A 24,931-nucleotide genomic window follows, 5' to 3' on the forward strand; every position below is an offset into this window, starting at 1 on the left:
TCATGGGCCTCACTGTTATAAAGTGAAAGTCGTGTTAGCCTGACACACACACACACAGTTAGAAAACACCACTGGCATCTCTTTGCCAGTCTGCTCCACCCACACTCGCCCTCCCTCTGACCTCCCAGTGAACTTCTGTACCGTGACTTTTCCCATGGATCTGAACCTTTCCTTCTGTATAGTCTCATTGACTCTAATTAACCAAAACGGCATTTCCCACGTCTCGTGACAGCTCGCACAGACAACCAGACCTCCTCTCCCTCTCTCTCCTCCTCCTCCTCCTCCCTGGTCTCCCGTTTTGCATCCAGCTCTTTGTCTTGGCGCTCTCCCACGTGCCCCAGCTGTTTGGCCCTCAGTAAATGTCGCCTCGTACAGCGCACTGCTGGGATCCCAGCCGTCGTACATCTGGGTCCAAGCGCCGTCTCTGGTCGCGGCCTCTCTAACTTTCGTTTCTTCCTCCGTCGTTCCTGTCCATCCTCCTCTCCTTCCATTTTCTAATCTAATTGCTCCCATTCCTGAACCAGAACCACTCTCCCTTCCCCCCCCCAACTCATTACCATATGTCTTGATTGGCTGATGTTGCCTGACAGAAGCTGTGTGTGGTTTGTTGTAACACAGCTGGTTGCTCCCTGAACCAGCCCGTCACCGGCGGCTGTCTGCGGCAGGTTTTCTCCCCTTCGGGGCGGTGTGGGGAGGAAATACTGCCGAGGACGAGCTTTGCACAGCAACTTCGTCCCCAACGTTCGTCTTTTTGAACAGAAGGCCACACGCTGATTGCAGCTCATTAATGTCAGGCCCCTGTCCACTCTCCTTGGACAGTTAAGTTGAGCTGAGAGGGAATCAAAGTAAGTGTCAGAATATAGAGAGCTGCTGTGATACAGAGCCTAAGCAATCAGCTCTGATTGGATTTTGATCCACTCTTATTAACTCCCAGATTGAAGGGATGGAGCGAAAAGCGTGATGCTAATTGCCAAAACAAACTGGGAATGACTCTAAAAATCAGTGTTGGTATCTGAATTGCAAATCTTCACATGTTGTTGTGTTTTTTTCTGTCTTTGGAAAGCAATTTTCCTTCTCGTCTACCAGTTTGGTGCCTCTTCATTTCATCTCGGCTGCGCTGCGCGGTATTATCATTAAAGATGAGTGAAGTCAGGCAGGTGTAGCTGCACCAGAAACCTTTCTGCAACAATAAAGACCTCCCGCATTAATTAAACGGAAGAAATCAAAACGAGGCTAACAGCTGTGATACAGAATTTACATTTCTGTCATTTGCATAGCGTGACAGAAATAGTTCAGATGCTTAGAAACTGCAGTGGAAAATGTTTCCCATGCGGTTTCATTTTCTCAGTTTACTCAGAGTCACCTGAAACTGAATGCAGGGATTTTTGCAGAGCAGCGTGAATCCTGGAACATCTAAAGTAATAAACTGTTCTCGGCTGTAAATGTCACTTCGTGCTGCAGCAGCGAGGAAAACGACAGACAGAGCAGAACAGAATTAAAAGATCCTTCAGTTGAGGTTTCGGTAAAGAGAGAAAAAAAAAACACTTTCAGGAGACTTTCAGCAACAGGCAGCATGTTGGGACCGTATCAGGGAACAAGGGGCCAGGTGTCAGCGAGGAAGTGTGGGGCAGGTGTGCAGAGAGGAGCAGGATCAGGTGATTGGCAAATGGAGGGGAAGTCTGAGGGCATCTGGTGGACAGGTGGGGAATGATAAAGTCTGGACAGGTCAATGAAAAGGCAGGTGTTAAAGAGAGACACGATCCCGGGCATGTTCCCGGTGAGTCAGCGAGGGTTTAGGGCTGTCAAATAGTCAAGTGCATGAGGGCTCTCTCTGCAGACACTTCGAGCCCTTTTTGGCTCCACATTTCTGCACACTTTGGCCAAGGGAATTACCCACAGTTCATAGCGCGGTTATTTTAAACAGAGGGATATGATAGTGCATTCAAAATATTCACATGACCACCCCCTCAAAGTCGGGGCAACAACGCAGAAAGTTAGAGAACCGAGTTTTGGTACACGAGCTGCCAACATATGAAACATGGAGGACGAAACATTGGGTTGATGATAACATGGCTTACATCATCTGATCCTTTGCTCTTCCTTGTCACTCAAATACCGGAGACAGTTGTCAATGTGTTGTAAAACAACCTCTAATTGAATATGTTTCTACTGTGCGTATGTGTGCTATTGTTTTTTTAGTTTTATATTATTATATATTTTCAAACATAAAATTAAAAGTGCCAAACCCACAAGATGTCCCGCTCCTATTTATACCATGTCATCCTCTTAAAACCTCCCTCACTCAAACACTCACCAGGTGACGCCAGCCAGGTCTATGAGACATCGTGGCGGTTAATGTCGTCTGAGCTGTTTCCAGTTGAAAGTGATTCATGCTGCAGGAAATCGAGTTTAACCTCCTTGTTCTCTTTTTTTTGTTCTGAGAAAAATCTTCTGTTAAAGTGATTTAGTTTGGAGACTCAGCAGTGATTTCTTTAGAATAAACAGAAGAAGAAGAAGAAGAAGAAGAAGAAGAAGAAGTGCATTACGAACATGATCTTTGACCTCAAACATGGGAACCAGAAACACTCCACTTACCGTGTTTGATGAGCAAGAAAATGTTAAATTTCCTGACAAAGTTTAATGCAAAATCAGCAAAGATGTGTCCAGATAAATACACGATGACCTTTTCAGTCTTTCCACATCCAAATTGTCTTGTCTCACACGTTTTTCTCTCTGTTTGTCTCTCAGGTGGGACGTCCACGCTGCGTCTCTCGTCGGTGCGCGAGCTGCCGGGCCAGCTGCAGGAGCTCTACCAGCAAGGCTTCGTCCTGGCCTCCGTTCACCCGTTCATCCACCCCTGCGGTCCAGAGTCCAACAGCCCTCAGCACCAGCTCTACCGGGCCATACTGGTCCGACTCAACGACGGGTAAGAGCCACACGAGTGGGATTTTTGCCACCATTAAATACGTATTGCATTTATAATGGAGGAAAGGGTCAAAACATTAGTTCCCACCAGGTTAAGGCTAATGGAGAACATCCACCTACAGTTCCTCCAGACGATTTAGTCGTTAAAGGTCAAAGACGGCGGCTGTGTACCAGTGAAAAGTAAAGTATTTTCATTACGTTGTCTGCTCAAGGAAGATTAAGGCCATGCTCAGTATAATTGTGGTGCTTCGGGCTAATTGCTAATGTCCTCTACAGATATTTACAGAGAAATAACCAGATTTTTAAAAACAAAAGATCAGTTTAAAGGTGCACTACGTAGTTTGGGGGGAGAAATTTTAACCAGAAGCGAAAGATCTTCACTGACCGATTGTTTTAACACCTAAACAAACAAAATCAACAGACCCTCTTTTCTTTCATGACTGAATAAACAACCTGAGCTTAAAGGACAACACAGTTTCACACCGTTTTACTTTGTTTACATTCGGCGGACCCTGCCACCTTTCGAGAACAGTGTTCTGGATATTATTTCCCTTCCGAGAACAGCTTGTTTATTCAGTTATGGAAAAAATAATTTGTATTATTACCGCATTAATATTGTAAATATTAAAATTCTGAGTTTTCTCCAGAAAGAGGACACTGAACGATGCAGTTTTAAGGATTATTAACACATTTTTCACTAAATGTATTTGCAGCCCACCGGTTCACACAGATTGTTGTGTCTCTTTTTCAGGAATCAGCCACACTGTCATTAGCGGGGGTGAAAGAAAGAGAGCCCTCATTAAAATACATTTATTTTACTAAACAGAGGCGGGGGGCAGACCCGGAGGTAATCGTCTTCCAAGGGCCTCAGACATCTTAGCTTCACCCTTGAGACTGAGACCACAAAATAGTGTAGCCATTAGAGCCCCTTAAGAAAATATGTTGATTACTGATGAACCTTAATTGGTGCAATTATGCAGAAAAACACTTGATGGGAATCAGGTTTGATTTATCTTCATGTGTTCAACGGTACAAAAAAAATAAATGCCTTGCTGGCTATGATTTATATAATGATTATAAATGTTAACAGCTACTTTTTATGTTAGTAATGTGGGATACATGCGAGCAGAGAGATCACACTATGGCCGCCACCTACAAATAACAGCAGTGATTATGTTGTATTTCATATCAGTCGTACAACCTTTCAGTGCCGCTCCAGCGTCTACACGCGAGCATCACAACATCTGCTTGCGGCTCTGCAAGCTGTCATGTGGGCAGCTGTATTTGGACGTGAGTCAGCAATAATCTCAATCGTCCATCTCCCGCTCTTTCAACGCTCCGGCCAAAACCGGCTGCATGGCCCAAAGTCACCGCCGCCCCCTACATCTGCCCTCCAGCCCTGTGCCCAAGCCCCTCTGTCCTGGGAACTGTGGGGGTGGGGGTGTCTTTTTTCGGTCAGGGAAGGGCGCCAGGGAGCGGCTCCAAGGGTGGTAGAAGGGCATGTAGGGGGGTGGTAGAGGGCGGAGGGTGGAGGTTTTGTCTGGTCTGAATCCTTCTTAAAAAATCCCTTTCGCTAGACTACATCAGACTTCAGCTTTTGGGAAAACACATCCTCAGGTTTTGAGGTTTTTGGGTCTGACTGACAGCGAAGGGGTCACGGAAACTGATCAGCTCTTTCAGGAATTTGAGCTGTAAAGTCAGTTCAAGTAAAAAAAACATGACAATCAAAAAGATTGATGCCACGAGGAGAAGTTTTTCCTCCTTGGCAGCAGTGACATGCAGACAGGCGGAGTCCAGCATCTGAAGCCCCAGTGGCTGTTCTGTCTGGCTCTGAAGTCCGGTGGAACGTCCAGGCCTGTTTACCAAAACAATGTTCCCCGGCTGCAGGGCACGGATGTGTGTGATGGGGTCTGTCTGCTGTGTGTGTGTGTGTGTGTGTGCATGAGAGTGTCTCGCCTCTGTCTGAAGAGATCCAGTTCTTAGACCTCACTCTTCTTTGGTTTGTTTTCTGAGGTTTGCATATGGACTTGAGTTTTAAATCATCAAATTAAATGTTGGCAATGCACATTTCTGCAAACCACAGATATGTTGACACTTTACATTTCTTTACGAAGCACCCAGTTCTGTCACCACAAACAGGTCTGGAAATGTCCTGATGTCTTTTCAAATCATCTAGTTTTGTCACCACAAACACGGCTCGTTTAAATACCCGGTTCTGTCTGAAATGTCCTGACATCCCGTTTAAAACACTGTTGTCCCGTCACCTCCTGGCTTGAAAGTCTGCTCATATACATGCCATGTAAACATGACGCAACACGTATGTTATAAAAGTCAGCATGGTGCATCATGCGAGATGTTCAAATTGAAATGTCTCCAAGGTTTGCAGAAACAAAAGCTACCAACATTTTATTATGGTGACTAGGCTGAGCATTTTCCATTTGCTCCGTCTTTGTGCATATGGTATGTAGCTGTATGTGCGTGTGTGTGTGTGTGTGTGTGTGTGTCCTTGTACTGGATAAATCCTACTCTCTGCTCCTCCACAGCAGAATCCACCACGAATCCCTCGCAGCTTAAAACACATTTCAGAAACGCAGACAAACCATTTCTGTAATTTCTTCACTGCTGAGCATAAGCACAACACCACAGCTACTAATCTACATTGACATCTCAGTCATTTAGCTAAAGCTCTCACCCACAGCGACAGTACAATAACTGCAGAAAACCAATACCCGATATTACGAGCAACCAAGAGTAAGGAGCGTAATAATCAGAGCCGCTGTGCACTGACAGCTCTGCTGCAACCACAGACTGATCATGTAACATAAACGGCACAGAAGACATAAAATAAATACTAAAGAGAGACTTACTGTGGAGGGCTTTTGTTGTTGTTGTTGTTGTTTTCAGAAAAATTAATGAATAGAGGCTCAGGGATGAGATTCAGAAGGCGGAGGGGAGGATGACCAGAGGGAATTTGGAGAAAAGATGAATTTAAGATAAGATAAGATGAAAACTTTGTTGATCCTCATGGGAGAGCAAAGAGAAAATGTAAGGATTCAAAGTAGAAGAAGAAGAAGAAGACTATAATACAGGGAAAGAGAGCAATACAGAAAACATAAGTGAAGCTAAAATAATTCATTCAAAAAGTAATAAATTAGAAGGAGAGCAATTAATTGGTTTGTGGTATTGTATGCTGGTGATAATTTAAATTCTTAGGTGCAATGAGAGTGAGCGGAAATTGTGTCCTGAGGTAAGAAACTGTTTTCAAGTCAGTGCCAACAGTCTAACGTGCTCCTGTTTCCCTTCCCCTCGTCCACGCCGGTGTTTGTTGGAGATATCGGGGTTTGTTTTCCTCTCTCCAGGAGAAACTACAGGTTTTCCTTGTCGTACAGCGTGAGGAAGCAACCTCCACAGCGTGAGATAATTCCTCACAGCAGACCTGACAACTTAATTTGGGTTTCGTCAAACTTTCTGTTTAATCGTTATTCGCTGTTAATTTTGCCGGAGTTAGGATATGCCTCGCTTCCTGTCAATCACCTGACAGCCGCAGGGGAGAAAACGCAAGCGTCTGTGACAGAGGAGAAAAAAAAGTATTTTAAAAACTTGTTGCCGTAGAGTTTTACTCCTCACATCCAGTTCTGTTTTATCTGAGGCATCTTCGTTCGCCAGAGTTTCACATGGAATTATTTTTCTTGTAATTTAAAAAGTAAATGTTGAATGAGTGACGCTCATTAGTCCTGTTCCCTTTTCATTATGTCTTGCCATGCCTTACTGACAAAAAAGGCTTCTTGTCAGTGACTTCCACCTTCTCCCTGCTGCACATCGCAATTACAAGAACGCTTTAACATTTTTATGATCTGTCACCTCTACGGTTAATGTTGGGTTGCAGCAGCTTCAAGGAACGTCCAGTGTTTGTTAATCCTGGCAGCTCCCGCGGACGAAAGCTGTGTGAGGTCCGCCGCCTCGCGTCGTAAAGATCTTGATCTGCCTGGCTTGTGCATTTGTTTTGGAAGCAAGTGAAAGATAGCGGCGACACCATTTTTATTGCTGTTTGCAGAATGCATGCGATGAGGTAATGTCTGTACTTGGGGCTACGCAAGATTAAAAACCGCAACGTGACGTTGGAGAAACAATGAAAAGCTTCGTCCTTTCTTCAGGCTGTGAGACCGTCAGAGTCATCCTCAGCACTCCACCATAAAAAATCATATACAGGTCAAATAAAGGCATCGCTTTGTTTCATAACCAGTTAATAACTTTTTTGTAGTTCCTGGGTGAGGCTAGGAGCGATTGTGACTGTTGGCAGTCAATTACTTTAGCCCCCCTATCCACCCTGATTTGCTCCCTACGGTTTTTCTAGTTAAGTCATACAGTCATCACACACACGGTCACATGAGACAGTGAAAGTCATTTTTCTTCAGAAGTGTTTGTAAGTTTCGGGCACATTTCTGAAACTTTCATGCAAATCAGTGTGTGTTTCCATCAGCTGCCTTCATGTGAAAATATAGAAGACGTGACTGATTAATCACAGCTTTTCTTTCACTTCCCCCAACCTGAGATGGCTTTTTTTTGTCTCCTTCTATCCATGTGGTCGTGGTGTTTTTATCAGCTGTTACGGTGATGGAGATGGAGATGGTATAGAAGAAGCACCAGCAGGGCTTACACAAAAACTCCATCATCTCTTTTTGAAAAGGCAACTTTTCCACCTGAGTCAAGGATAAAAATCGTAATATGCTTGGAGCTGCTGTGGCTCAGGAGTTAGAGCAGGTTGTCCACTAATCGGAGGGGTGGCAGTTCAATCTCCGGCTCCAGCCGCATGTCGAGCAAGATACTGGCTGTTGCATCGGTGTGTGAGTGTATAGAAATGTTGTGGGGCTTCGATAGGAAGCGCTATTTACTTTAAGTTCTAGTATACAGCTTTACATTCCCATTTGAAAATATCCTTTAAATGAAATCAGTTATGTTCCTCTGCACATTGAAAAGTGCCATAGCTTGATTCAGTTTTAAATACTTTCACCAATTTTATCAGAAATCATGTTTTGGTGCAGCAGATGGCTCTCGATACGACAGTACCGCTGAGGCCCGGCAGACATTACTACTGAGAAGAAAGTGTGAAACAGTGCGGAAGCCAAGTCAGAACTTTTCGTCGTTGCCGTCGGGGTAAAAACAGAGAACGACACTTTCTGATTTAATCCAAGAATCTGCAAGCGATCTGACTGAAACTGCTAAATGTTTAACCAGGTTTCTACTGTACAGCGTCTAATCTTTAGCTTCAGCTCAGCATTAGCAGATCAGTGACTGATTGTTTCTTACTGAAACAGTTGGGAATCGTAGTCGACATCTCTCCTTATGTTTTTCATGAATGCAGGCGTGCACCTTTGACTCCTTATCAAAGAACCAGACGTTTTCAAAGCCAGTTGTTCATCTTTTATACCGACGAATCCTTGGAGCTGCCAGCTACCGTTGTCTGTGCAGAAAATGATCGTGACTTTTTACTTTTAGCGCCCTGGATGCCTGAAATTACTCCCATTACTTTCACCCACTTGGTAAATGCATAAAGCCGCCGACTATAATGCACCTATTGTGGGGTGAAAACAAGGCAGACGTTTTAGAAGGTCACGTAGTTGTAATGCACGGCACCTTATGCGCCCTCCCTTCCTGCAGATTGTGTCCATTAGTAATCACCTCCCATGCTGTTGTGTGGAACACCTCGGGTTCACTTTCAGCATGCCCAGACATTCGTAACAGTCCAAACACTGCAAAACAGAAATATCGATTCCGTATGAAAAGATCACAGCTGAATGGACCGCATCACTCCTTTTTTTAGAAAAAGACATGCTTGCCTTGCTTTGGAGGAAAAGACACCATGAGGGGGAAGCGAGGAAGGAAAAGAAAATCACAGTTGGAGTGTGAAGAAGTAGAGAGGGGAAGACAGAAGGAGGCTGAATATAGGATAAAAAAAAAGGAGAGAGGGAGAAAGAGAGAGAGAGATTGAGTGAAAAGGGCAGAGGAGTCTACTATCCTTTGATGGCCCTGACCGAAAGCGGGGCACGGGCTTTATCTCCGGCGTCTGTCACCGTGGAGACAGCTGCTCACATCAGCACCAGCCCAGGGGAATCCAAATCTCCACCAGGAAAAAAAAATGAAGGCAGAGAAATATGAGAAACCAAAAACCCAGAGCATCTCCTCTCCAGTTCCCCTGCGCTGTCAGAAATCAAAAGAAAGAAGAAGAAGGAGAAGAAGACCGGGAGGGGGTTGGGGGGGGGGGCTGTTACAGTGAATGGGATTGAAAGCACGACAGCGAGCAGCCATTCACCCGTCGCTCCAAAACACACAGCTCTTTGCAAACGCACTGAAAAACAAAAGCGAAAATCAAGGTAGAGGAGCTGACTGACGCACGGCAGCTGTGCGAGCGTCTTTATTTAGCATGCACAGTACGTCTGCGGACACAATCACCGTCAAGTCCCGACAGCGTTAGCCTCAGTGTGGAGAAGCTCAGCCAACGAGGCACTTCACGTGGAGGGGGTGACGCTGCAGGAATCCGTGCACAGTCAGGAGCTACGCGGAGGTTGTGTACATACAGCGCCGTGTCATCTGTAAATGTTAAGACGCTGTCACCTGACCGACATATCTCGTTAGGTGGGTTATAACATTAGAAACCTTTGATGGCGCCCCCCCTGCCCCCTCTCCCCTGATGTTTCAAACTGCTGCAGGAAACAAGAAGAAAAAAAAACTGCATTGCAGACAGGATGGATTGGACCGTTTGAAAATTTTAAATGTCAACTGTCAAATTTCCCAGTGTTCAATTTGATTGCGATGGAATGGGGTTACAGTTCAGCAGGCAATGTCTGACGGGATATATTCATCATTATTGGGTAATTGCAAGGAGCTCCGGCGTGCTCAGCCGGAGAAAGCGAGGGGACTGAATGAGCGAGATGGGGCTGAGAGGTAGGAGAGGGGCGGAGAAAGAGGAAAATAGAGAGGTACGGACTAAAAACCATTAGAGGGGATTCGCTCCGGTGAAATCTCTCACAAATGTGTGAAAATGTGACATTAGGAGGGGTGTGCTGTGTTATTAAAGCTCCACGGCGACAGCGTGCTAAACACGGGTTCAGATGCTCCCTGGCCGCGTCTTTATTCCCGTAAATGAGCGGTGTGTGATGGAGGTGGGTGAGAGGTCTGACACGGCTCTGTTCCTGATACAAAGAAGTGAGCTCACGTTTTTTTCATTAACATCCACTGGCGATAATGTGAATAAGGCTGTATGTAGCCTTGAGCTCCTTTCTGTAGCATGATGAAAGCTTTTATCGCACGAGTGCAATTCAACTCCTTTCAAAGAATTTCCTGAAACAGGTTACACTGACGCAATAAATTAAACCCTTTGCTGAATACACATCTTATTACTGCACGACAATGATCGCTTTAAACCAAATATACCCTGATGTGACCTCTTGTTTCAGCTACATACTGTATATCTCCTGTGATACACAGTCTTGTGATGCACTCGTGACTTTAGCAGCAGTGATAGCTGATACGTACGAGGGATCGGTGGTTTACAAAGTTGCTTTGGAGTCTCAGGGTACAAGTCCAAGTGAAGTCTTTCTATGCATATTGAAGTTGCTCAGGTTTCACAAGGCTGACTATTTTAAAGAGACAACATTTGAACTCTTACCATTCAAACTGTATTGTAGCCACATTAGTGGCTCGTTGGATGTCAGAGTTGATTGGTCGCTCCACCTGAAAGACTGAAATATCTCACCACCTTTCCAACCTACTGAGTTTTCCTCTGGTGCCACCAGCAGGTCGAAGTTTTCACTCATTCAGTTGAATTGTTTTACATCTGCTCGATGGGGTTGTCATTTTGTACTGATTAGATTTAGGCACAAAAACCACATGGTTACACATCATGGTTTGGCTTAAAATACCTGTTTTAGTCACTGCGCTCACAGACGGAGTTGGTCTGACTTCACATGAAAAATTTTTTATTCATTTTCTACTCAGTTTGGGTTGCCACTGAAGCCGCTGGTAATGTCTCCAGACATCCTTAAAAATATCCAGTGGCGTGACTCGAACTGTGGTTAGACATTTGGCAGCCTTGTTGGCTTGTAATAACACCACCACCTCCCACTCCACCTCCAGCTGCGACAGGTTGCTCATAAACATAGAATGTGAACGTGATGCCACGTTTGATACAATCTCAACCTTGGATGTAGCAGTGGTTTGCAAACTGCTAACTTGTTAACTGCTAACATGATATCCTGGCGACTCAGCTGCATCATCAGGTCAGTTTATTAGAGAATGTTAAGCATTAAACCTGTTAAAACCACCATATTAGCATTGTGAGCATGTTAGCATTTAGCTCAGAAAACACCCCCACAGTGAGTGAGACTTGTTAGCATGTCTTTGGTTCTTAATATTTTTATAGTTCTGGTATTTTAAACAATGAAAACACACAGCTTGATGACGCTGTGATGTAGCAAGGCATCATGGGAAGTGTTGTCTGCATTGTTAAACAACCATCATTGCCAATGAAATCTATCTGACTTGACTCAGGCAGAAATATTCGTAGATATTCACTTTACATTTAGTCAGGTCACCAACGTCCTTACCCGCTCTCTGATGTACGATCTGATGTTTCCCCTTAAGTTATAGCAACAGGTGAGCAAATGAAACACACCGATACTTTGAATAACATTTTAATTTCTCTGTGAAAATCTCGGATAATGTTAGTACACAATTTAACAAAATATATAACAAAGCTTGAGTCATTTTTACACATTTTAATGCAGAAATGTTACATGTGCTTCCGTTAGTATGAACAGTGATACTGACAATTGAGCCTGCAAATAAAAGAGCATCATTTGGGAACTCAATTAAGAGAAACACCAAAAAAAAATTAGCACTTATTGCCACAAACGAAGCCAAAACCACTTCATGCAAATTTCTTCAGCCAGTTAAGCTCAATCGAGCTTCATTGTTGTTCTCAGACGACTTCAGGTTCCAACAAAGGAGGACTCAACTGGTTGTAGACAATTTTTTTACTGTTTGTCTTCCAGTGAAAAACAATAATATGTCAACACAATCCCTTTTCATACCCCGGTGATCACGGTGTAATTGGAAGCCGCACATTTACAAACGATATAGCCACTACGCTGCTAAAACAAATCCCAAAGCAGGCCATTAACAGGTAATACGCAATTAGTTACCATGTGAACGTTCGGCTCCAGCAGGAGCGATTAGTCCAACACAAGATGTTCTACGGCGAAGCAAGGCGCGTGACCCATCTGTGGGCAGACAAGGAGAGGAGAGGGGAGGGGGGGAGGTTTAGCAGGTGTATTAACCCAGGAGGGAGCTCCAGGTAGGCAGGCAGGCATTTGACACTCGTCTAACCACACGAGACCTCAGCGGTTGACAGCCGGTGCGGCACGCTGCATGAAAAGTCACTGTTTCACACAGAGAAGATGGACTGCAGGTGATGCAGCTGCTATTTTTAACCCGAGGCCTCCCTCCAGGACTGAGTGCACCGTTTGAATTGTTGTTCTCACCCTCCTCCCTCCCCCTCTCTCTCTCCCCTCTCCTCTGCCTGCAGAAGTCTGCTTCCACGCAGAGTTTTGTTCCGAAATGAGTTATTCACCGTTTGAAACGAGGTGTCGCCTTCGCTGTGCAAAACATTTGACGGCACAAAGCGAAATCAAAGCTTAAGTGCCTGCTTTTTTATTTAAAAAAATCCTTTAGAAGGGACTGAATCATTTTTATTTAATGATATATTCTCAATGGTGTAGTGGAGTCTCAATTTCTCTCCAATATCATGTAAAAAAAAAAGAGCTTTTCATTACATCGTTTGAAGCTGCCTCTCAACATGAAGCATACCGGGATGCCTTGCTAAGTGAAGTCATACCAAAACATGTTGCATAAGGCTTTTAGTGCAAGTATAATAATAAGGAATAAAAGAAAGGAAAGACAACAAATGGTTTGTGCTTTACTACTGACTGCCAGTATCTCTCTCTTCCTCTCTGTTTTGCATCCTGAACACGGTTGATTGTGCTTTATGGCGAACCAACAGGGGGATACATCCACCTTTTTCTGACAGCATCACCAGTCTTCTGCCGTCGCGCCTTTGAATGTTATGACGCTGCGAAAAAAAAAACGAGAGGCGGCTCTCAGCTCGTCGTAATGAATGTTTCACAGAGCGTTTGAAGTTTGTACTTCACGAGTCAGTCGGCCCAGTTTCTGCTCTGCTGTGTGCTGCGACAGCGATATACGCATAGCGACGGGTGTCAGTGACAGCAGAGCAGAAGTGGTGGTGACGATGTTTTTCTGGATGGATGACTTAAGTGTCCATTGGTTATGCCGTGAGGTCTAAGGCCAGGGTTTAAAGTGATTTTTAAAGTGCCTGATTCTGATTCATGTGGGGGAAAGTACTCGACTTCTTTCACTCGAGCAGCCTGTGAAGATGTAGGTTAGCAATATTTGTTCAGAATACAAAGAAGCTCATCTGGACAGGCTTGTGTCTTTTGTGTATAAAAACTCTGCCAGCTCAGGCAAACTTTAAAGGGGCATTCCTCCAACTTTATATGCCAAAGTGAATGTTATAAGGCTCGACAGTATCTCTTTCAAGTCTGAAAAAATGACTCACATTATGCCAGCTTGGGCTTGGAGACCAAGTGTAACGGACTAGTGGTTTTAAAGTTGGAAGATTTGGTGTTTACCAGGCAGGTAGTGTGAGTGAGGTTGTTCAGTTGCTTTATGAGAAGTTGAAGATCCAGTGTTTCTGGATCTTGACCCATCTCACTGTAAGTCTCTGCCCCTGCTGCACATTTTGACTGTTCCTTTTTAAAAAATCTGTCTCTTGCAAGTCCCATTATGGGATTACATTACTTAACAGCTGGGTGTCCCCTTCAATTAGCATTTTTCATGCAAACAACAGTAACTCCTGTAAGATAAAATGAAGCATGCAGTTTTAGTGAAATAACAGGAGCAGTTCGATGGGGTTTGTTTATTATTCTCTTTCTTGCTGAGTGTTCAGCTCATGGGTTAGTTTGTATCTTCATTGTTTAACATGTACAAAAAACAAAATGTGAAAAGGGGAGTTGTATTCTGAACTAATTTTGACCAGTTGAGAAATAGTAAATAAGAATATATCCCAACCAAACTGCCAGAATAAATGAAGGAAATAAATATTTCTGTGCATGTGATCTGGATGGGTGTAGGGACAAAAACCACTTGGTTAGGTTTAGGAAAAGATCATGTTTTAGCTTAAAATACCTGATTTTGTTGCCACAAACACAACTGCATATTGTCTTGAAGTCTTGTTAAAACTGTCCAGTGGATTCACACATTCTTGAACTGCAGTCACTGTCTTGGCAGCCTTTCTTGCCTGTACAGTAACACCACCATCTTCCCCTCCGCCTCTGGACATGACAGTCAGGTCATAAAGATTTAATGTGAACTTGATACGACATGTTTTGTAGAAATATCAATATTGTACGTAGGCCAATGACAAGAACAAATGTGAACAGCGCCCGGGCTGGCTTTCCCCCAAAAACTTCCCTTTAAACTGTTACAACTGCCTCGCTACTAATTTCCCAAATGTTGTTTATAGCTGATACATTAAACTCCTCAATCTGCATCCAATCGGGGGCATGACAGAGAAATCTCTTTGATAAAGTCATGGGAACACATACTCAAACACACACACACACACACACACAAACACACACACACACACACATACAGAGGCAGTGGCGTGAGTTGGACTCAGAGGGGGTCTTTGCATGAACTGGGAAGCTGAAAGCAGAGCCTTTAATACACACACCAGCATGCACGCATGCATCTTTTATCCTCCCACACATCAGGTGTCCGTGTAAAGCTGTAGCTCTCGCAGAGCGCACACACACCCAACCCTCACAAACACACACACACACACCTACTGTATGTGCGTGTACACTGTGCAGCACGCGGAGGGAAAGGGCGTGCAGGGCTTCTTCTCCTTGTCAACAGGATGAGGAGCAGGGGGATGGAAGCTGGGGCATTACTCTCCTCAGGGCTAGCTCTGGGATTTCCTCCAGAGGACAGAATAGGAAAATACAACACCACATAAATAGATTCTCCCCGCTCAAAATACTGATATGGCCTCAGCGGGGAGGGCTGAAGGGGGGGAGTGGGGGGGGGGTGCAAAGATGAGATTTGCATTGAATTTCCTGCTTTTCTGTGCTCCCCATGTGCTTCCTTTCATCCATGTGGATCTTTGTCTCACTTAAGTGTTTTATTGTATTTTTCTCCTGCCTCCCACGGGGCACCAATAACTTAACAAAGCTTCTTGATGCAGTGTAATTTGTTGATAGGGGGTCATTTTTTTTGTGTTATAGATTTGATGTCTGTGAGTAGCACCGCGTTTGTGGATGTTTATGACTGTAATTTCCGAAATTTTAGGCTGCTTGCAAATGTGTGTTTGAACGCATGGGTACCCCTGTGTATCAAGAGCACTCGTCCAGCAGGCTGTCTGGCTCAAAGGCTGAAACTCATTGTCCTCTCTGTCTTCCCCCCACTGTGGTGCCTGCAGGGCGGAAAGGAGCCAGTCGGTCTGCCCACCGTACAAACTACAGCTGGAAGAGTGTCTGACTGCCGAGCAGGTGCCCACCCCGGAGCTCATCCAGGGCTATGTCAAGAAGGTAGGGCCCGCTTTACAAATGCCAAGCTGAAGGTTTTGTCAGTTTGTGCCCAGCTGGAAGGAAGGGATGCAGGGAGGAAGAGATGGTGAGGGATGGATGCAGAGACAATGTGGAGGCTTTTTATATACCGAGTCAGGGAGGCGTAGAAGAGCATGTGAAAAAATGTTCCCGACACCAGAATATAAATTCAGCCTGCTACCAAAACATTACTTTGTTCAACATGTCACAGAGCACAATGTTTACATGTTTACAGCTGTGTTTCAGTGAATCAGCCACATGGCTAAACATGCCTGCTGTCAGGCTGAAGGCTTTTTTAACAGCAGCTTGTCACAGAACGCTCCGAGCACAGTTGGCAATAAAGTACAGCATGTTGGAAGAGTGACAAAGGGATTTCTTTAAACGTAATTGCCACTTTTAAAAAATAAGAAAGAGAACATAGGGGGGTGGTGAAGTGTGTGTATTTCAGGAGATGTCAGGTATGAATTAGTGAAACTTTTTTGTTGCCAGCTCTCTGATATGAGCCATGTTGACAGGCTTCTACTACAACAAACTACAACTGTGCTGGTGGTGTAAATATTAACCTCAGCGTCTAATGTTTTCTGAACGGATTGTGCTTCAGCCACAGATGGTGTAAATAGCGGACAGATCTTGGAGCCATTGCCTAAGTGCCTTAAATCTGCATTCTTTCTAATGGCCAGCAAGGGGTGACTCCCTCTGTTTGCAAAAGAAGTGGGATTGTATGTAAGCATATGAGAAAATGACTCTACTTCTCGTTAAACAGTTTCTCAATGAGGTCATCGTCTCAATCACTAGTTTCAAGCCTTTTTCAACACAGCATGATGTTTATTTTGTAAATTATAGTCGGGTATGTTTTAGAGTGTGGCTACCATGTAATTGGCAAGTTGCTACCACAGCGTGATCCAATCAGGATAGCGGTAGAGGTAATCAGAGCAGAGATCTTGCCGGGTCTTGACTCAGACCTTATCGAGAGGAGACACAAGAACAGGGCAAAAGAGCAGAATAATAGAATCTAACTTTTTGCACACAGAAGGGAGAAATGTATCTTTGCTTGCATGTGCAGAAATACAAAAACCCTACAATATATCACATTCAGAACGGGACAATTACATAGAGAGACTAGAGAAGCTCTGTGAAAAAGAGCAATATTCGAATGCAAGCCGCAGGTGGCTAACAGCGTTGTGCAAAGAAAAAGTAAAAGTAGCAAAGTATTAATAGCAAAATGTACTAAAGTAAAAGGCATGATTGGATTACTGGATTATTATTACTAATGCTTTATGCCTAAGAACCATTATAATGTTACAGCTGCTGGAGGCAGAGCACATTTTCACTTCTTTATATACTGTTGGATAGTTTCATCTCTACCACAGAATCATGTTTTACAAGCCTTGTGTTTCTCAAACCTAAATCTGTAATGTCTGTACAGCAGTGGCATTTAGATTGGTTCCCTACTAACCTCGCTCTCACTATCCAACTTTGTCTGCCACCAGGCATGAAATCTCCTGGGAAAAATGAAGGCTGACTGGCGATCCAGTCAGCAGTCATCTCTCCTCTCCCCTCTCTCTCTCTCTGTTTCCATTTTAAGTAAATCTACTTGAGCGAATGCATTCTCCACCTCTGAGCAGGTCCAAGCTGTAACATTTCTTAAGTTTTAACATTTATTCTTTTTATTGGTCTTTTTTATCCATAAATCTCTCCCTCCTCAAATCCATCTGTCTCACAGACATCACAGGATGAAAGGATTTATCCCCGGGTTCACACAGAGTTAAACATTTTTTAAGATTTGCCGTGTTCAAATGTAGCGTATTGTTCATTTGCAGCGCTTCCCGGTGCCTGAACGTATGAATGTAATACTCTAAAAGCTGTGTTTCCTTTAACGGTTCAAGGCTAAAGTTAATTAGCAAACCAAATAGCTTAACATTTCTGTATTTTTCATAGGGGAGATGAAAGCAGCTAACGGGAGCCAGAAAGCTCGCAGATCAGATAATGAATTGGCTCTGTAGCGTGTGTCACTGTTATGAATGCACTGCTGTCGCAAGCCTGTTTGAAATGGCACTTCAGAAGATGTATGTGAACACGCCCTCCTCTCTTGCGAGCTCGTTAATGCCGCGTCATCATGATTCAACCCCTCTGCCTAATCTGTATATTAACCGGCCGTAATGTCGGCCTTTGAAGCCTCGCTCCTGAACTTTTCTGTACGTTTTGCCCTTCGATTAGTCATGCAACCGCAGTCCTGTAGGACCTCATTACTGTTGGTTATCATTTTAATCTACTGAGCTGCTACAGGACTGCTGGAGGAGGAGAAGGAGGAGGAGGAGGAGGAGGAGGAGGAGGCCATGCTAGAAATCTATTAAAAGGGAAGTGGACATGGATGAGTGGTGGAGGAGTGAGTCCATTTCCTTCAGCCTCTCTCTTGGATTCTGTTTCTTTCTGTTTTTCTCCCTCTTCATCTTCTTTTTTTAACTCTCATTTTCTCTCCCTGTCTCAATCTCTGTCGTTATCCCTCTTCCTCTCTTTCTATCATCTCTCCCTTCACTCTCTCAATCTCTCTCTCTCCCGGGGTTTTTCATCTTGACCTTCAGACACCTCCTCCTGGTGCCACTTTAATAACTTACGGGGGAAATAGGAAATGTGGTCTCAAGTCAAAATTGAAATGGGTTTTTCACTGCGGGCTGTTGATATTCCGGTGGCAGAATAAGGGAAGCTGCTTCCAGAATATTTTTCATCAAGTTTGTGCTCGGCGTCGTTTCGACTAATGAAGAGAAATGATGTGATGCAAAGTTTTGCTTTTTGACCTCGAAACCTCATTTTCTTGACCCCGGGGTTGGTTCCTTCATGGGCCAGAGGAACTTGTCTTTTCATTTAGATTGAGAAGTTTAGAGGAATGCTAATGTTGTCCTCCATTTGTTCTTTACTGCCAGTGCATTACTGTACAGTGTATCCCAGCAGTGCATACCGGGCGTTTCTTATTCTCAAATTCATTCAGCCCCTTAGCATCCAGTTTCCCTCCTTCCCTTTAGCTAGTAGCCTTAAGGTTATTAAAAATGGTCTTATCCCGCCTGTATTCATAATATATATTCTGTAACATCTCGTTTCTCCTTTTAATTGTAGCTGAATCAAGATGATACAGAATATATATAATGTATACTGTGTAGTTTCATCTGGTTCCAGCTTGTAACAGAAGCACTGAAGGGAAAAGTCCAACCCAAGACCATATGTTTTTTTATGGCCGCATACATCAAATGGAAATATTCTAGATGTCTTCAGCATCATCCGCCACCCGAACTGCATGGTTAGAGGAATTTAATGCTGATCGTGGGTTTTTTAGGTACACATTCAGGCTCCCCAGAGGATTAATCCAGATGATTTCAGTGCTTTTTAGCAAATTTAACTTTGGAGCCACACTGCGGACATTTTTGTGTTTTTTAAATTAAATGTCTTGCATGTCGGATGGGTTACCTTGAAATCTGGTACAGATATTCAGATCCCCAGGGTGATTTGTGACTCCTTTACTTTTCATCTTGCACCATCATTGTTTCAAAATGTCAGTTTTATGTCAACGCTAATGACATTCCCATCAGCTTCAGCCATACAGTCTGTTTTGTTTTAGCTAGGATTGATAAACATTAACTGCTAAACACCATCATGCTAGCATTGACATTGTGATAATCTGACCCAATCCCTAGCATAAATGTATATGTTGCAATGTTGTTATGTTCTGGTTAGGTTTAGGCACAAAAACTACTTGGTAAGGATTGGAAAAGATCAGGTTTTGACTTAAAATACCCGTTTCGTTGTCACAAACATGGCTGGAAATTGTCCCGACGTCGTGTTAAAAGTACCCAGTTTTTGTCCCTGAACCATCATCTCCTCTTCCTCCTGCCATGAGGGTTAGCTCATATACATGTGATATGACACGCACTGGAGAAATGTATGATAAGTGTGAAACATACGGGTTGCAGAAACGTACAATGCCAACATTTTATTCTGGCGACTGGGCTGGATCGTGTTAGTATGCTAACGTTAGCATTGAAAGCACCACTGTTTGTACGTATAGACACACAGAGCTAAATGCATGGAAAGAGAATTTTTTTTGGAAAAAACACCCCAAATCACCACTTTTAATAAATGATGACTGACTAAACTAATCATGTCTGCAATGAACGTTTATTAATCCTGCTGGATATTTACATCTACGTCCTCTGACTGAAAAATCGACACTTCATTTGCCAACCTGGCCCAAAAAAACATATCACGGTCTATCTAATCTCAATCATGATCTACATTGCAATCGAAATTGGATGGTTTTTTCTTGTCCTGTAGACTACAGCCAGACTTAAAAATGCGTATCAATTTATTTATTTATTTGCAGCATTCAAACACAATGTGGCACCAAGTTATTTCTTTTTTGGCACAAGCTCCCCGTCCTCCACGCTGCTCGCTAAAACTCACATCAAGGAGCCAACGTCAAGACGGTTATGTTTGGAAAGAGAAGTAAGAGGACATTTAAAACTGCGTTCTCTCTGATTCACTTAGAAGTAGATTTTGGACGTCTTCAAGATAAATCGTGATCTAATGTCGTCACCCACCCCTAACTCTCATATTTGGTGATTTATTCCCATCTTGTCACTTACACAAGCTCGCAGTATATTTGTGGTTTATCTGCAGTCTTTGCTGTGACGCTGATCTGCCGGCAAGACGTCTCTGGAAGAAAAAAAAGAAATCTAATCTGAAGGGCTCTACTTTGTCAAACAAGTGATTTGATAAAATGATAATGATAATGGTACTAAAAATAAATTTGATCATTACAGCCTTCTATTCAAATGTACATCGCTATCAGCTGCGGCAACATTAGACAGTCGCAGCCATTCATCTCTCTCTCTCTCTCTCTCTCTGACTGCCTGCATTACCATTAAATGAGATGCACCAGTTGCTCCCTTTTATCTCAGCAATTCCATTTCAACATATTGGTATGAGGAATACGACGTGGAAGCACCCAGAGAGCGTTCACTGATATTAAACAATATGGCTGGAAACAATGTGACTGTTTTTCCAATTTAATTTCATAGTGAATAACCTGCGACTTTGATTTGATTTTTATTCTCTTCCCTCGCCGTGGCTCGAGATAGAGGCAGGCGCCGCCTTAGCTTCGGAGGAAAGGGGGGCGGGGGTGGCTGTTGTTGGAAGGCGGCAAGAAATGGAGAATAGCATCATTAACATTCTCTGACAGTTAACGTTTCAATCTCGCTCCGTGGCAGAATCCCAATATTGACATAAAATACCAGCTGACAATAAGAAACGAAGGAGGAGAGAAAAAAAAGTGGAGTGCTGGATTTGGGATGCGGCCCGGGCCTGACTGGGGTTGCGGTTTCGCTCCAATCTAATCAACGACTGCGTGATTGGAGAAGCTGCTGGAGAGGAGCGCGAAAAGAAACAGACGGGGTGGAAAAACAGAGATCCAACAGATGCAGAAAGAAAAAGTATTGTGAGAGAAACAATTTCGAGATAATTGATGTCAAACTAATTCTGGAAGTTTGGCTTCAGTTTGAGATCTCTTGGGGAATAACTGCTTCAGGTTGTTCTTATTTTGCGTCCCAATTATACATTTTTTGCATTTTGCTGATGCTTGAACAGCAGCTCCATATCCAAGACCTCCAACAGTCAGTGGGACTGAAAGCAATAAGTATAATCGATTAGTCTTCTGACTTTCTTGATGAATCTTTCAAGACTTGTTTTACTGAAAGTTTTTTTTCTGTTTATTTGATTTAGTATTTATTATTATCTTTTTTTAAGTATTTTATTTGAGCTTATGTTTAAGCTCGTTTGTGGTTCTGTGGATTATCAGCGGATCCGGTTAACGGGACAGATCCAGTAAATCTTGTTCTTACTTTCTTTAACGTTACATGATAGGCAATTTTTCGACATTTTTGTAAATTTCTCATGGAATAATGCATGGATTGCTATGAATTAAGCGTATTAAGGTAAAGAAGTACAATTTGATGTGGATCCAACAAAGAACAAAATCTGGATCTTCCGCGGGTCCGCAGAGTTTGATATGTGTTCACAGAGGATGGTCTTTTTTCAGCCGCGTAGGATATCGGATTAGCCATGATTGAATCATACCTCTGCCAAGGCCCAACAGTCCCCGGCAGAGGTGTGCGCTCTACTGAGTGTCATTGTAGTTTACTTTATGCTTTACTTTTATCTTTTTGTTCACTGTCATTGTGTATTTTTTGTTCTCCTGCTTTCTTTTATTCGTCCTCTTTGTGAAGCAGACCAACAATTATCAATTTTCTTTCATATATGAGAAAAAAAGCATCAATCAACTAGAATGAAGCTTAGTAGAGCACAAGGCCCGACAGTCCCCTCTGATTCAATAAAGCCTAATCCAATATAAAACTTGATAACCCTGAATCACTGTATATCCAACCATCCATAGCTTCTGAACCATATTTTAAACTCAGATCAGAAACCAGATCTACGATTCAAATCAAATTCTACTCACTCATAGATACCAGCCACATAAATATGCCCCAATTTTTTTCGTCAGGTTCCTGCATAATCCCCTGAGAAATTAACGAAAAGGTGGAAAAATCTTGCGATCTTAAAGAAAGTGGAAAAAACTCCTGGCTCCGTCTGTTTATCTGGATCCGCACCAAAAGTTAACGGGGTCTACTCTGGGCCCAGACTCATCCTCCTCAAAATAGTAGCTGATTAGTTTCTGATGATCCTACGATCAGACACAGTAACAGCAGTAACATCACCTGTATTCACGGCATTTGTCATTATCATTCTGACTTAATCTCCTTTTGTTCACGCTCCCAACAGCAGATCCAGGATGCTGCTGACCAGGGGGTGATGTTTGTAGGATTTGTCCAAGAACCCTATGGGGCCCCATGCACCAGGATCAGAGAACCAGACACCCCCTCCCTCTCCCTGCACTCCAGCCCCAGCTCCGTGCTCGGTTCCCTGGGCAGCCGCAGCCCCTCGAACCCTTCAAGTCCCAGAAACCACGCGGAACCAGGAGCTCAAGCCGAAGCGGCGGACAAAGAGGGGAATGAGGAAGGAGCGCTGGGCGGAGAGAAGAATCAAAGTGAGAACACTGGGAACCATTCAGGGACCAGGGTGGAGGGCGGCCTGGACGAGCTCTCGCCCGCGGCGTCTCCGATATCAGAGGGAGATCTGGAGCACAGTGAGGAGCTGACGGAGGAGGAGTCGCCGTGTCACAATAACAACAAAGACAGTGGCAGAGACACAAAGGAGAGGCCGAGATACCGCCTGCGGAGGGGCGATGGTGAGTGGTCTCTATGGTCGCCATCATAAACTCAAACTAAAAAGGAAAATGATGTGTTCAGCAAATAAGATGTAAAGTAGGGCTGTGATGTTTTTACATGCTGTGATAAAAGAATGAATCTGGAGGGAAAGAGGGAACACAAAGCAGTCACAACAGTAGGCGACTAATTTTATTATAATATTATTATTACTATTAAGTTTTTATTGGACGATTCTGTTCTGGGTTAAGGACAAACATGGAGACATTTAATGTGCTGCAGTTACATTGAATTAAAATATAAATAAACAAAGGTACAACATATTTAAAGATACACGTATATATGTAAACAGAACAAATACAGATGTCACTACATTCGATTGGCAGTGATTGCTGCAGTGATGCCCTGGCGGCAGAAAAGGTGGTGAAATAATTGAACATAATTTATCAACGAGTAGCCGCTGTGTGCAGGGTGAGGGTTAGATATCACCCATGACCCACTTCAGAATTAGACAAATAGATAAATTTGGCGGTCCATGAACACAGAGATACACATTGTCTCTTCTTTCTCCACGTTCCACAGTGGAGAAACATCTCAGCAGCGAACTAACTGAAGGTCAGCAGATGGACGTCAGTTCAAACAAGAAAAACGTCCTGCGAGTTTCATTGAATTCAAAGATAACAAGGCTCGACCATCTCGTATGCCGCATCACCACGGTTACGTGGCAGCAAGTGCGTCAGTTGGACAAAAGGTGTTTTTATTGAAAGAAAAACTTATAATCAGGCACCCGGAGCTGTTTTCTGTTTGCTTTCTACTCCACAACAGCTGGTTTTACCAAACTTAGATGGATGGAGGGAAAACTCTTACTGGGCTCTGGACAGTAAAAGGGCAGGTTTACAAAGAGTTTTCAATGGAAATACTTTCTACTAACATCCAGAGCAACAAAGACACTGATTCAAAATGCTGACGTATATCACATCGAGTATTTGCAACCCAGTCACCAGAATAAATGTTGGCAATGTACGCTTTTGCAAAACATGGATATGTCTTCGGTTTAGGCATGAAAACCACTTTGTTAGTGTTCAGAAAAAAACTCATGTTGGCTTAAGTAACTGGTTTTGTCAGCACAAACATGCTGGAAATTGTCCTGATGCCACCACCATCACCATTCCCTCCCCCTTCTGACATGAAAGCCCGCTTGTAAACATGTAATGTGAACGTGTGTACACATACTGTAGAGCTGTCAGTAAGGTACGTTTGAACTAATCCATGGTTTTGCAGGAACGTTGACTTTAACATTTTAATCATGGGACTGGGCTGGTATTTCCACGGCTGCTTATGATTGGAAGCGTGTGAGCAAATATGTTATCCTGTTGTTTTGGGTGAACTGACCCTTTAAAGTAAAATACACTAATTGGCCCAATCGGGGCCCCCGTGATTAAAGGTCAGAAATTCACAACTTTACAAAGCTTTAAAACCGGACACGTCCAAATGACACGGGACCTGCCGCACAGCTATCTTTACAAATGACACAGAAAGGCCTAACGAGGGATGATAATTAAGATAATTAAAGGTCAAAACTTCAAACCGTGAAAGGCCGCAACTGCTGCACCGCCACAGGCCCAGTGTGGATGAAACTGGTTTTCTGCATCATTTGTGGGCACAGGATGAATGTTGTCGTAACATTTGTCTAAATGATTTAGTGCTGCGTGTTGATACACATTCACCGCAGTGAGCTCCCCTCTTCAAACCGCCATCGACTGCTGGTCCCAGAGCAGCCGAATCAGTCGGGGGTTAAATCCTGCACTGAAGGGCGCCTACTGTAAACTGTCTCTTCTTGTCTCGCAGAGATAGATTCAAACTGACAGCGTCTAATCTTCAGCCAATATCTGTCTGCATATCTGTGTAACTTGTGTTTCGGGTTTCATTTGCAGCCATACCTTTTGGCTGTTTAACTAAAGAACAGCGGGGTGCCGCAGATCCCTCTCGAAACACTTGGCAACTGCGGAGGTGTCATTTCCTGCTATTGCCTCAATGTTACACAACAATGTG

General features: G+C 43.6%; 1 protein-coding gene across 2 annotated transcripts in view; it reads left to right on the top strand.

Annotated features, from left to right (window-relative positions):
* Positions 1-24,931, top strand: part of rftn1b (raftlin, lipid raft linker 1b) — a 119,587-nt gene that overhangs the window by 48,673 nt on the left and 45,983 nt on the right. Inside the window, exons 3-5 of one of the 2 annotated variants that reach the window (XM_084358693.1) lie at positions 2,749-2,926; positions 15,482-15,590; positions 22,437-22,902. In XM_084358693.1, coding sequence (XP_084214819.1) covers positions 2,749-2,926; positions 15,482-15,590; positions 22,437-22,902 — 753 coding nt within the window. The remainder of the gene's footprint in view (positions 1-2,748; positions 2,927-15,481; positions 15,591-22,436; positions 22,903-24,931) is intronic. The other variant, XM_084358694.1, reaches the window with a different exon arrangement.

The sequence above is a fragment of the Pagrus pagrus genome (genome assembly GCF_965226575.1).
Source record: "Pagrus pagrus genome assembly, chromosome: 7".
NCBI classification, from domain to species: domain Eukaryota; kingdom Metazoa; phylum Chordata; class Actinopteri; order Spariformes; family Sparidae; genus Pagrus; species Pagrus pagrus.